Raw genomic sequence first — 12,392 nt, forward strand, 5'->3', positions numbered from 1 at the left:
ACAGCTAGACTGCTGGAGAGATCAACTTGTCCCTGGGCTGCTTTTTTTCCGTTGCAATCGGTCAAATGAGGGGCATTTCCTTCTTCCCTCATTTAGCCAGACCGGAAGGTGGCTGCAACACAAAATAGCTTCCTGTGGTCTGGTTATGGTTTAACAGAAATACATTGGTCTGCCATAACGTTGCCTTTTAAAAACCCTGTGGATTTTAACCTCCCAGGGTACTGCATGAGTTGGGCAGAGAAAGCTTCTGCTCTAAGTTCACGTATTGAGACTGATTCCTTCAGCTCTCCTTCTCTCCCTCTGTAAAACGCAGGCTCGCAGGTCTGGCAGCAGTCGGTAGCCTCAACTTTGGACACGTACCTCGTCATTGAGGACCTGGCCCCAGGCTGCCAGTATCAGTTTCGAGTGAGCGCCAGCAATCCCTGGGGGATCAGCTTGCCCAGTGACCCATCTGAATTTGTGAGGCTCCCAGAGTACGGTGAGTGGGCATGGCGAGGAGGGACTGATGCACACAAGTGTCCACCTATGCGGTCTGTATGGTGTGTTTTGATGGGCCCTGATAAAAACATTGATCCCGGACCTGGTAGGAATACAAGAAATACCCTGGGAGGTGCTCAGAACCAGCTCCTGCCACTAGAAAGGCTTTTCATGTCTGCTCCTCCAGCAGGGCTCACAGCCTCCCTCTGTCACAGAAGCTATTGCAGTTTCCTAGCAGCTCCCTGCTTTCTATCCCAAGATTATTTCTTGTCTTTATCTCTGGGCAGCAGGCTCCCTGTCCTGGTTGGTGTCCCCCCTGCCTTTCCAGCAATGCTGGCAGCACAAGGGACTTCTGCTGGGCAGCCCAGCTGGAGTCTGCAAGTCAGCTTGCAAAACGTACCCCACCAGGCAATGCAGCCAGCATAGGAAGGCTGCAATGGAGGCGAGCCCCCAGCGCATGGTGCTGCAGAAACTTGGGGTACAGCTCACTCACAACGATGCTGTGAGCAGACCCCACATTTCCCCATGCTTTAGCAACTCCAGTGCATAACTAGGTCTGTGACTGGCTTGGATAGCCTGTGCTGGATGAAACGAGAGCTCACACAGCATAGCTCTACCTCTCGGTTGCACACAGACATGCTCTTAGACTGTCTGTGTGGCCCTTTTCAGCCCAAAATTGCAAGGACAGATTTCAATCCACCTTATCCGTACCTTCCTCTGGGGAGTTCTGGCTTTTAGTGGTCCAACACATTGAAGCTGTGCCTGAGCAGTATGAAACTGGACTCCTAGTGGTAATGTTCGCTGTTTTAAGTAATGTAGTCTCACATAATTTTAAAATATACCATTTATAGTCCACAGGAAGCTGTCTTTAACTTTATGCTTTCTTGAATGTGCTTTGTTCTCCCAAAGACTCTGCTGCTGATGGTGCCACTATTTCATGGAAGGAAAACTTTGACCTCGCTTATGCAGAGCTGCATGAGATTGGGAGGTAATGTTAACCCTGCTTATCACTGCAATAAAATACCAAAACAATGGCTTGAAGCTTTTTCCTTGGTGGAAAGTTTAAGTTGCTTTTTGTAGTTAGCTTGAAAATTGCTGCTCCTTTCAAAGAGCATTGCACATTAACTACTGATTAAAATACAGACTGGTTAAAATACTAAGTTTTGTTTTTCAAGATCGGTTGTGATTTGAGGATTGTAACGTGGCAAACTGGTGAACAATTAGGCAGCCAAATCTCTGACAGCCACTGGTAGCTCTCGCTGGTATCTCCTCTGTCATCTCTGATTTGATGTGAGCTTTTGAAGTCATGACAATTTGCTGGTTCTGGATAAGCTTAACCTCAAAGGCTGAGTTTGCTGAAGCACTTAAGCATGTGACTGACTTAAATCACATGCCGAAGCACTTTGCTGATTGGGACAGTCAGTTGAACAGGAGCCTAAATAGGAGCTGCATACCTTGTCAGCCCTAGGTGCTCTCTGTGCAGACAACAGATAAGGGGCGTGCAAACAATTCAGGTTAATGCAGTTAGTTCTTCAGCTCAGAGATCAGAGGTAATTCTGGGGCTGAAGGGACAGGAGTATCTGGTTCTGTGGAAAGAAGAGTGATGTATCAATAAGAGGCCAAGTTCAGCACACGGTTTCACTGAGTAGTTTTACTTCCAGGAGTGGTACTAGGCACTAGTCTGTATGAGTTCCGTAATGCTTTCCTGCCAGCTTTTTTCTTAATTTCTTACGGTGTGCCTGAAACAGTGAGACAAAATGATAGGTTAGTGATTATTTAACAAGGCTTTTCTTTTAGTTGTCTGAGAAAGTTAGGGCTCTTTATTAAAGCAACTGGAGAAGGGAGACACGCAGCTAAAAAGAGACAGAACCTGTAAAAGTGGCAGCAAATTGAACCCGGGGGAGATTGTTAGAGGACATCAGTATGGCTGCGCAAAGCAAAGTGACACCGTTTGCTCTCAGTGTTTGCTAATCCCCAAAGAATCTCTACACCCGGCGTAAGAGATGGAGGCTCTTTTTCGGAAAAGGTTACGAAAAACCTGTTAAATCTGATTCTTTGTGAAATATTAATGTGCTGAAACAAACAACACTTTGAAAATCAGTCTGTTATTGCACTGAAAACTAGGCATGATTTATTCATGAGGCCCCTTCATTATTCTATTGTTTTTTTTTATTTCAGGGGTCGATTCTCCATAGTAAAAAAATGCGTTCACAAAGCCACCCGGAAAGACGTTGCTGTAAAATTCATTAGTAAAAAAATGAAAAAGAAAGAGCAGGCAGCGCACGAAGCAGCTTTGTTACAGCACTTACAGCATCCTCAGTACATCACTATCCATGATACCTATGAGTCTCCTACTTCTTACATCTTAGTTTTGGAACTGTAAGTACATGGAGCTTGAATTCAAGTGTCTGGGTAGGAATCAGAGCCCTATTAAAGCCAAGGATAAAATTCACCCTGACTTCAGCAGGGCAAAGATTTTGTCACCTGTTTTTTATTGATTGTGATGTCAGATGAAATAGCCATTTTCTGCAGCTTCCACTGCCTTTTCTTTACAGTAAATAAGATTCAGAGGGACAAATAAAACTGCTTTCTACTCTGGTGAAGCTTGGATAATTGTATCAGCAGTTAGTTTGTCCCACTGAATAGCATCAGATTTATTTGGGCAGTTTTGCCCACTTTTTATATTCGAGTAAATGTGTTTCAGCTAAATTGAAGCCTACATTGTTCTAATACTTGGTGGAAAGAGCTGTGTAGCAGCTATGCTTGCCCCTATAAGGAGATGTAGCAACCAGAATCCAAAATGCTTCTTTGTTACACTATATCCAACAAAGTATATTTGGGCTATTTGCTTGTTTATTTATACAGATAAATAAAACTAGGTGGAAAACTTTTATTGGGTTAGTTTTCCCACAGAACCTATTACCAGCTGAAAATGTCAGTGATTTTTTTTCTGCATTATGCAACCAGCTCTATAAATAAATAGATGAATCCAAATAATTGAGAGGATCTGTTTTCAAAGGAATTGCCCCCATCTATTGAATCCATCCTTAAGCAAATGAGTTTACTTTGAGACTGTTGCTAAATTTTTCAAGGACCAGAGATAACAACTGAGGATTAATCATTCTACTGCCTTCATGGCCTGCAGTATCTTGAGATATCATTAAATACTCATCAGATCTTGCATTTTAGTTTCCTCCATTTTTAGGTCACGAAATTTCCATTGCAATTTTGTTGTCAAATATTAAGTGTTCCTAGATATACCATGTGATCTTTCATGTGGAGGGTTTGATTTTTTTGTAGGATGGATGACGGTCGTCTCTTAGATTATCTAATGAACCATGATGAACTTATGGAGGAAAAAGTCGCTTTCTATATAAAAGACACAATGGAAGCCTTGCAGTACCTTCACAATTGCAGAGTGGCTCACTTAGACATAAAGGTAGGAAGAAAAGAGAATGATGCTATATTATTCAGTAAGCTGGTGCAGAGAGCTCCCAGCTGCACAGACAGGGAGGAGGTGCAGTCTGTACCCCAAAGAGATGATCACGGAATGGACAAGCACTATCTTTCAGACCTATGGACCAGAGAAAGGACTTCCTGACCCGCAGCGCAAGGTCTTTTTCTTCCTTCAGAGAAGAGATGCGCCTATTTCCTTGATTCACTGGTTTGTTCTCAAGGGCTTTCTGCATTTAATGAAGGAGAAGGAGGATGTCTGAGACAAGAGTGAGATGTCACTAGCTCCTGACTGAAGGGGAATTATAAGATAAATCCACGGGGTATGCTTTGGGCTCACACCTGTACCAACTCAGCTACCAAGCTTCCTGAGCAGAGCTGGCCTGTGCCCAGGCAGCTCAGGGCAGGCCAGAAGGAACACACGTCTCCCTCACACCCGCGGAGAGCCCGAAACAAGGGGAGGGGAGGGTGCAGGGGAGCAGCAGGTGGGGAGGGCTGGCAGGGGCAAAGGAAAGCAGCACGCTGCATTGTGCTGCAGAGCCTGCGAGGGGAACTGGGTGGGAAATACACCCAGGGAGAGGTGCAGAGGAAGAACGAGCTGCATTACAGAGAAATTCAGGCATTCTCTAATGTCACGCTCAGTTAGATTAGCACAGCTCGTACCTCCTTTTGTTAGCGCACATGGCAGGAGGCACTGTACTGTCCTGGATTCGGCATTGTACTGCTGTCCTCACCAACATCCTAGTTGTCTTGGATGACAGAGAATTAGCAATTGAAGTTATGATCAAGTGTTTTGAGTTTTGTGATCTGCAACATTGATGATGGTTGCCAGTGATATCAGATAATCTATGATATTTTTTTAGACTTAAATGCCAATTAAAAATGGAGAATGAGAGATGAATTAAACTTTCTTGTATAGTGGACAATGCAGCTCCAAGGAGGTCTCTTCTCAATTCTCCAACCCCCAGCCATGTCAGATGAAGTGATGCTTTCATTCTTCTGCTGCCTACTACCACTACAACAAAAAAAAAAGATTCGTTTTGTACAATACCTTATGTAAGCATTAGTCCCAAAAGGCTAAATCATCCTGGTTTCTTTCAGTAAGATAGTTTGTATTTTCTGCTGTATTTATAGGACCTGTCAAAAAGTAGGTATCACTTGGAGGTAAGAAACTGCACTGAATTCTCTATTCGATCATAACATACTTCCCAGAAACAAGGTGGGAAGCCAATTTTCTGTGACCTATTTACAGTTCTCCTGAATGAGGGATGCTAAATAAAGTACTTTCTGTTGCTAAGTGGGAAGCAGGACATGCATTGGTAGTGACAGCAGGCCTAGCCATGGACTGTCTTGTCCCATGATCCTGCTCATGAACATGTTGATTTTGTTGATGCAGACTGCACAAGAGAAGAGCGGAGAGATTTGAACAGCACTGTAGTGAACTTTGCTTTATATATATAGCCATGAGGCAGCAGTAAAATATGCATGAGGATGAGAGGCTATAGGACAGAAAAGTGAGTCTAGAGAGGGTGCAGGTAGTAAATTCAGAAATCATCTCAGAGCCAACAAAGGAAGTAAAATCCATGTTAAGTCCCCAGAGCAGAGTGTGTAGGCAATGCTCAGCATCTTCAACTGAGAGAAAGAGATCTTAAATACTGAAAGAGTTGGTAAAACAGAGGGAAAAACAACTGGGATGAAATATATCTGCACTCTGGCTTGGAAGGCATGACTGTGTGCTGGTGTTTATAAAGGAATGCTGGCAGCTCCATCCATGTCAACTGACAGCAACAGTAATGGCACGCACCAGAGTCCTCCCAGGATACGTGGTAGCGGGAGCAAAGTTGAGCATTTACTTCATTAAGAACATTTCTGCTACAAGTTATGCACATTTATGTAACCAGTTGTCATGTAAACAAATGGAATCTAAATAAACTGATCAGAGATACACAAGTCTTATGAAAATTTAAAAATCTGTCAGTGCTCTTAATCTGTAGAGATTAGTTTGGGAAAATAAACTATGAGTATTTAGGACAAAGTGCAAAATCCTAGTGTGTTGCCCTAGTGCAAAAGAGGATGTTGTCATTGCAACTTCAGCGTTGATCTGAATTTACAGCAGTGTAAACAGCAGCTGAGCTGGTTCCTTGTCATTCACTCTCCTGATCTGTACCCCGCACATGTGATTAAATGCGAGTTTTGATTGGCTATTAAACCTAAATGAAATCTACACATTTTATTTGCAAAAATATAACATAATTAAGTTTTTGTTATTATCTTTTCAACAGCCAGAAAATCTGCTCATTGATTTAAGAATCCCAGTACCTCGTGTCAAGATCATTGATTTGGAAGATGCAGTTCAGATCACAGGTCATTACCACATCCACCACCTCCTCGGAAACCCGGAGTTCGCTGCTCCTGAAGTTATCCAAGGCCTTCCTGTCTCCCTGAGCACAGATATCTGGAGCATTGGGGTCCTCACCTATGTCATGTTAAGTGGCGTTTCTCCGTTCCTGGATGAAAGCAAAGAGGAGACTTGTATCAATGTGTGCAGAGTAGATTTCAGCTTCCCACCCGAGTACTTCTCCGATGTGAGTCACGCTGCCAGGGATTTCATCAATGTTATTCTCCAGGAAGAGTTCAGGAGAAGGCCAACAGCAGCCACTTGTTTACAGCATCCATGGCTGCAACCGCACAATGGCAGCTATTCCAAGATCCCACTGGATACCTCCCGCTTGGCTTCCTTCATCGAGCGCCGCAGGCACCAGTATGACGTGCACCCGGTCCCCAGCGTCAAGAGTTTCCTGATGAGCAGGCTAAACCCAGGCACGTAATGCCTCCATCCCTGGGGTCCTACACTGCTGGTCCTGAGGCGAGGTGCAGGGAGCGAGCAGGCGCAAAGCAGATCTGTCTGTACATAGTCCCGTATTCGGCGTTTGCATTTCACGTGGCTTCCCTAACTGCAGGGTACAAATCATTGCGGAGGTGGCAGTACCTGCCCAGTTCCTCAGGACCAAAGCAAAGTGGGGAACGGTGGCGGGTACCCGCTCCCTCCCCTTGGGACCCACAGGCGCCTCTTGGGACACGTGGTATTGTTGCATCCACCGCCAAAAAAGGACTGTGGGAAGCAAACACCAACTGGAAACAAGAGCCAAAATTGCAGTTGCCTTAATCTTTGTGAGGCAGCCTTATAAGAAATCCTCTTGATCTTGCTGAACTGATTTCAAAATGTATCAGAGATTAGGAGTAGGATAGTGGCGGGGAGTGAGACTAGGCTGACCTTAGCATGTACTGCAGAACTGGACTGAAGTCAGGTTTTGCTGAAATCATTGCAAGCCTGCTCCAGGTTAACAGATTTTGCACACCCCGTATGTCCAGGTCTGCCATGATTTCAGTGGGGACTTTGCCTGCATAGGACATGCAAGATCAGGCCGTAGTCACTGCTGGATTGGCTTCTGTGGTGGCGTGGCTTAGATACACTCTTGTTGCATGGTAGTGCTCAGACCAAAATCCCCCATTAATCCTTGGGCTTTCGGCTGTGTCAAGTCAACATGCAGTACCTTTTGGAGCTACGATTAAGGCAGTGAATTCATTGGAGCATACAGCTGGTTTTGACTAAGCACAATGGGACTATGATGGTTTTTTTAAAAGCATTTTATACACACTGTACAGAAATCTTTTGCAAAACCTGTGCATTGAGAAAAGGCTGTGTCCAATTTTTGCAGTATCTGTAAACTAGATGATGATGATGAAGACAATTTTTTCTATCACAGGTTTTCAGAATACATATATTGTATCATATATATAAATATATATATATATATATATAAAGGATCCTGTTCCATTTCTAGCTTCAGAATTGCTTGGCCCAAAGTCCATCTAAGCCTTTCAGAGTGCAGTAGGAGTGGTGAGTTCATCCTTGTGCTTACAGCTTGAAAATCGTTTTCAGTGTTTAAAGTATGTCATTTGTTTCATTTCCAAACTTGTAAATATCTCTCAGCCGCTGTTAGCACCTCATCACCAAAGCATTCATGAGGATATTTTTATGTCCAAAGCCTAATTTGTAATAAAATAAAAAATATTCACAATTAAAACATTTCTCTCTTGCAAGCCAAGTTGCAACATCATCATACTGATGTTACAGTGATGGAGCCAGCCTTAAGTATAACCAACGCAGGGAGTCTGCAGGGACAAATCAGCAGTTCGTAGGCTGGCCAAATCTTCCTCTCTAGCAGTGGGACTAGGAGGGGAAACACCTCCCGAGCTGGGACTTCCCCATCCTGCTGCTGCACCATAAAACTCTACAGCCTTATAGGGTGATGATCAAAGAGATTTTTTTTTTTCCCCTGGTATGCGAGAACTTTGTCTCGGTGCTGAGTGCCATTGCCGTGCCTGTAATGGGAAATGTCAGTTGTTACCAAAGGTTTTCCTAAGGAAAAGGGCTTGATATGACCACGTGTGCTCAGTATAGACTCTCTTGTAAGGGCAAGAGCCAAATTTAATTTACCATCTAAGTAACTGCACTGTGAGCCTGCGACATATCTGCAGGAGCAAAAGCTGTCTTTGCCAGCAGGTGGTGGAGATACTCTGCAAGTACTGTTAAATTCCCAGGGCTCTGCTAGCCCCTTTTTTTGATCCACCTCCAAGCTCAGTTTCATGGCAGGTAGGAGATCTGGCCCTTCTCTTTGTGCTTGCTCTATCAGTATGCTGGAGTGGTCAGTATTTTCCTAGTGGAGAAGAAAGGAGGCACAGCAAAAAAACCCCAACATCCAGCACCGCGTGCGTGCAATACAAGGACAGACCTTGAGGTTGGGGACCCACAGTCAGAAGGGTGAGCCTGGGTGCCTGAGCAGAGTCAGAATCGGTGTATGAGGCTGTGTGGCTGGTGGAGAGAGATTTAGTACAAGGGGAAGTTGTGGAAAGGCTTGAAAGAGACAGTGTTCACAGAAGGCTAAACCTTCTGGATCAGCTAGAACGTATCTCAGTTCCCCTCTGGAGTGCAGCAGCTAATTTTCTAAGCAATCCAGCAGCACCTCTTAGACAAAGACCAGATGCTGGTCCTAAGCAAGAGTGCAAAGTATGTGATTTCTTAGGAACTGAAACTTCTTCAGACAGCAGTCATCAAGGGGCGTCTTTAATTAGCACCAGCCTCAGGTACTTTCTCGCTGCAGGAGACTGTTTGTACTTCCTCCTGTTTGTCAAAGCTGGCTCTTTGTGCTGTGATTGTGCTGCCCTTAAAAAAATGTTTATGGAAGTGTGGCTTATAAAACCCACAGCTTTTATTAGGCCTGTGGGTACAGTTTAAGCCACAGGCTTTCTGCTTGGCATTAATACAAACAAATTCTCATGTATCACATGAAATCTGGAGTTATTTAGCATTTTATTTTCCTACCTCCTGCATTTGCATCTCAAACTGCAACAGCAGACACTTTGGATGCACAGGGGGAAAAAGCTGGGTTGTTTAAGGGAATATTTAAGCCTCTCATTGCTATCAAATAACAGAGAAAAAAAAACCCCCAAAGGCCAAAAGAGGATACATGTTAAGGTATTGGTGCTCAGATTCAAAAAAGAGATTCCTCGTCAAGGGAGAGTTGGAGGTGCTGAACTCTGAAGATTTTGAATGTTATGGGGTTGCTTTCCTTTATGGTTCTGCTTTTTCCATATTCATGTTAGAGAACTCCTCTTCCTGGGCACTGCTCTTCTTACAGTGCATTCAGGAAAATTTGACCCTGCTAGCGCTGCCAGATATGTTTGTGATTATCAGCATTCTTGCATTTTATCTCAAAGATTTCTTTTGCCTGAATAATATCAAGTTGACATGAAATGCTGCCGTATGATAAATACAGAGGAAGTATTTGGGCCTTGCTCTCTCAAGGATTTTTTCAGCCAACCTGTGGCCTCTCTGCAGATCCACCAGGTCCTGTAACTCTGTTGTAAACTGTAACTCTGTTGTAAAGAGATTACAGAACCTCAGTAAGTAGGCCTGGAGTGAGCCCACTCGGTGAGAAGCACCACAGCCAACCCCCTTTGCAGCATTCTCCACTATCGGATTTTTTTGTGCATGAAATATTGCCTGTAACAAACATGGGGAACTCACCGTTTCTCATAAAGCTCCGTTAGGCCTTTACAAGCTCCCCAGAGAGCAGGGAAGATTTCCACCTGCAGCTTTACCACTCAGGGTATTCCCAAGACGGCCAAGTGAAGGCATGATGGTAGCTGCACCCTCTAGCTTCTGCGGCAGCTTCAGACCAGCTAGAATGACCAACAGTAAGACTAGCAACAGAGCACCACAAGCTCGGTGCAGACTGGCACTACGCAGACAGCCACCGCCTCCAGATGCCCTCACGGTGCTCTTACCCTGCACTGACATCAAAGTAGACTTGCTCACAGTGTTCCCCGGCGCTGGGCTGGGTGACAGGCCTGCAGAAAGACAGTAGCAAGGGCCCCAGTGAAACAGAGCCCATGGTGCACAGTGACATATGGTACTCATTATTTAAGATAGCTACCTTTAATGAACGCACGTGGCAACAAGAAACTAACTCGCCTCTCTCTCTCTCCACTCTGCTTGGAGCAGCCAGGCTGGGCCGTTTCACTCTTAGCCATCAAATGGGAAATCTGATTGCCCATGTAACAGTGTCAGCTCCCGTCAGCCGTCTGAAGCACTTACTGCCCCGTGGGTGATCCCCACATCTCCACCAAGGTGCCAAACCCACTATGCACATTACTACAGGGATGACACACATCCAGTCCAGGGCTTTAGACTTTAATATTTTAAAACAATCCAGGCTTTAAAATTTATAAAATTTCTTGCTTCCTACTTCTACCAACAAGCCTTGTTTAGCCTTATTGCCTTTTTATTTAATTTTTTTTTTCAGTGAAATTTATCTTTAAAAGCATTTTACTTTTAAACTAAGTTAATGCTGAGACAAAGTCTGTGCCCTCAACTGACTTGTACAAGTCTGTGGCTTCAGTGGAGTTCTTAGAATTTCTGACAATGCTATTAGGCCTTTGTTACAAATACCGTGAATAAACTGCACATTATGAGCTGACTATATATAACCATACGTTAATACCCTTGCTATGAGGGGACTGCATCAAGTGACCTGGGATAACATAAACTTCAGAGACAGACGCAAAGGCTAGTCTGTATATACAAAGGTCTAACGGATAATTAAAGTGCGCAGGGGCTAACCACCTGGTTTTGTTTCTGTTCTTTTCACTGCTGAGGTAGATTCACCTGTAACACAGGGCTTGGATTTATTTTCCAGCTCATTCTTTCATGTCCCATCACAAAATGGTGCTTTCCCAAGGAAACAAAATAAAATCCCATTTTACTAGGCTGGCTGCACACTGCCATCAAGTGATGAATTCTCGTTCTGGGATCTGTATAGTGGTGAGTGTTAGCATAGCGTCAGGATGCTGAATATTCGCTGTAACTGTAGTCTTTATTATGAAGCTAGTGAAAAACCAACATCTTCTCTACTCAAGCCATATATCACCTTCATGTCCAACTTCTGATGCTGGTGCTTTTACTTCTCTTTCTACCAAACTGTTCAGCGTTGCTCTGCCACTGAGGTCAATTTGCTGATAACTTTTGGAAGGCAAATGCAATAGAAAGTGCAAAAACCCCTTAAATCTCAGACTTATTTACTGAGATAAGAGCAAACAGTTGGAATATATTGATGCTTTTCAGTCTTTTCAACAATCAACTGAAGGAGGAAAAAAGAAACAGTATTGCTAACAGCTCAGCATTTTCAAGGTGCAAAGTAATTCCACAGCCTTAATTATTTCAGTGTATTGCTGGTCTGCCTTAAATGTACCTTCAGTTTTATTGCGAATTTCATTTTGTATGCACACAATGTTGTTTTGTAAAGGTAAGTTTGTAAATATTTCCTTTGTAAGTCTAATCACTCATGTGTACTGTTGTGAGGTGATTACTTGCTGTCCCATGTTGTTATTACTATACTGCAGTATATATGATCATCTACAGATGTAGCTTCAAACTGTGCATCTTCTGTTCTTGCATTCCTATAAATAGAGTATACTAACGATTCGGTTTCTGGGCTTTTTTGATTAAATACGATTGTTCAGAGAAGACCGGGTCAGTCTTATTTCAGACGTACGGCAATCTTCCCGAGGCCCTGAAGACTCAAGAGCTTGCCGATCGCTTTATTCAGCTCCTCTTTTTCAGAGGGATGTTCGCTGGGAACCGGAGCAAGGGTCGATCGCTCCAGCCGACCCTTAGCCTCGCATACGCCAACCTGGAAACCAAGCGGCCTTTCGGGAGCCACCCCGGGGGCCGAAGCAGAAAGCCTCGTGTCACATCACACCCTCCCCGCACCACCGGCTTCTGCTTCCCTGCGGGAAGCGCGGCCGCCGCCCGGGGGGACGGGCAGACCCTGAACGCACCTCCCGCCCAGGCCTCCACGGCCGTGTGGGGCCGGGATCGTGAGGGGACGGGCCCCGGG

At 44.4% G+C, this 12,392-nt stretch overlaps 2 protein-coding genes across 2 annotated transcripts in view; both read left to right on the forward strand.

Annotated features, from left to right (window-relative positions):
- LOC104832625 (kalirin-like) overlaps positions 1–10,949 on the forward strand; it is an 81,094-nt gene extending 70,145 nt beyond the window's left edge. The window contains exons 22-26 of the mRNA XM_010568893.1: positions 314–478; positions 1,387–1,465; positions 2,656–2,856; positions 3,778–3,916; positions 6,213–10,949. Of these exons, the coding sequence (XP_010567195.1) occupies positions 314–478; positions 1,387–1,465; positions 2,656–2,856; positions 3,778–3,916; positions 6,213–6,758 (1,130 nt within the window). The 3' untranslated portion in view covers positions 6,759–10,949. The remainder of the gene's footprint in view (positions 1–313; positions 479–1,386; positions 1,466–2,655; positions 2,857–3,777; positions 3,917–6,212) is intronic.
- An 833-nt stretch (positions 10,950–11,782) lies between these two features.
- The window catches only part of UMPS (uridine monophosphate synthetase), a 7,503-nt gene continuing 6,893 nt past the window's right edge, over positions 11,783–12,392 (forward strand). The window contains exons 1-2 of the mRNA XM_010569936.1: positions 11,783–11,798; positions 12,016–12,372. Coding sequence (XP_010568238.1) covers positions 11,783–11,798; positions 12,016–12,372 — 373 coding nt within the window. The remainder of the gene's footprint in view (positions 11,799–12,015; positions 12,373–12,392) is intronic.

The sequence above is a fragment of the Haliaeetus leucocephalus genome, unplaced genomic scaffold, assembly GCF_000737465.1.
Source record: "Haliaeetus leucocephalus isolate CR32 unplaced genomic scaffold, Haliaeetus_leucocephalus-4.0 Scaffold1, whole genome shotgun sequence".
NCBI classification, from domain to species: Eukaryota; Metazoa; Chordata; class Aves; order Accipitriformes; family Accipitridae; genus Haliaeetus; species Haliaeetus leucocephalus.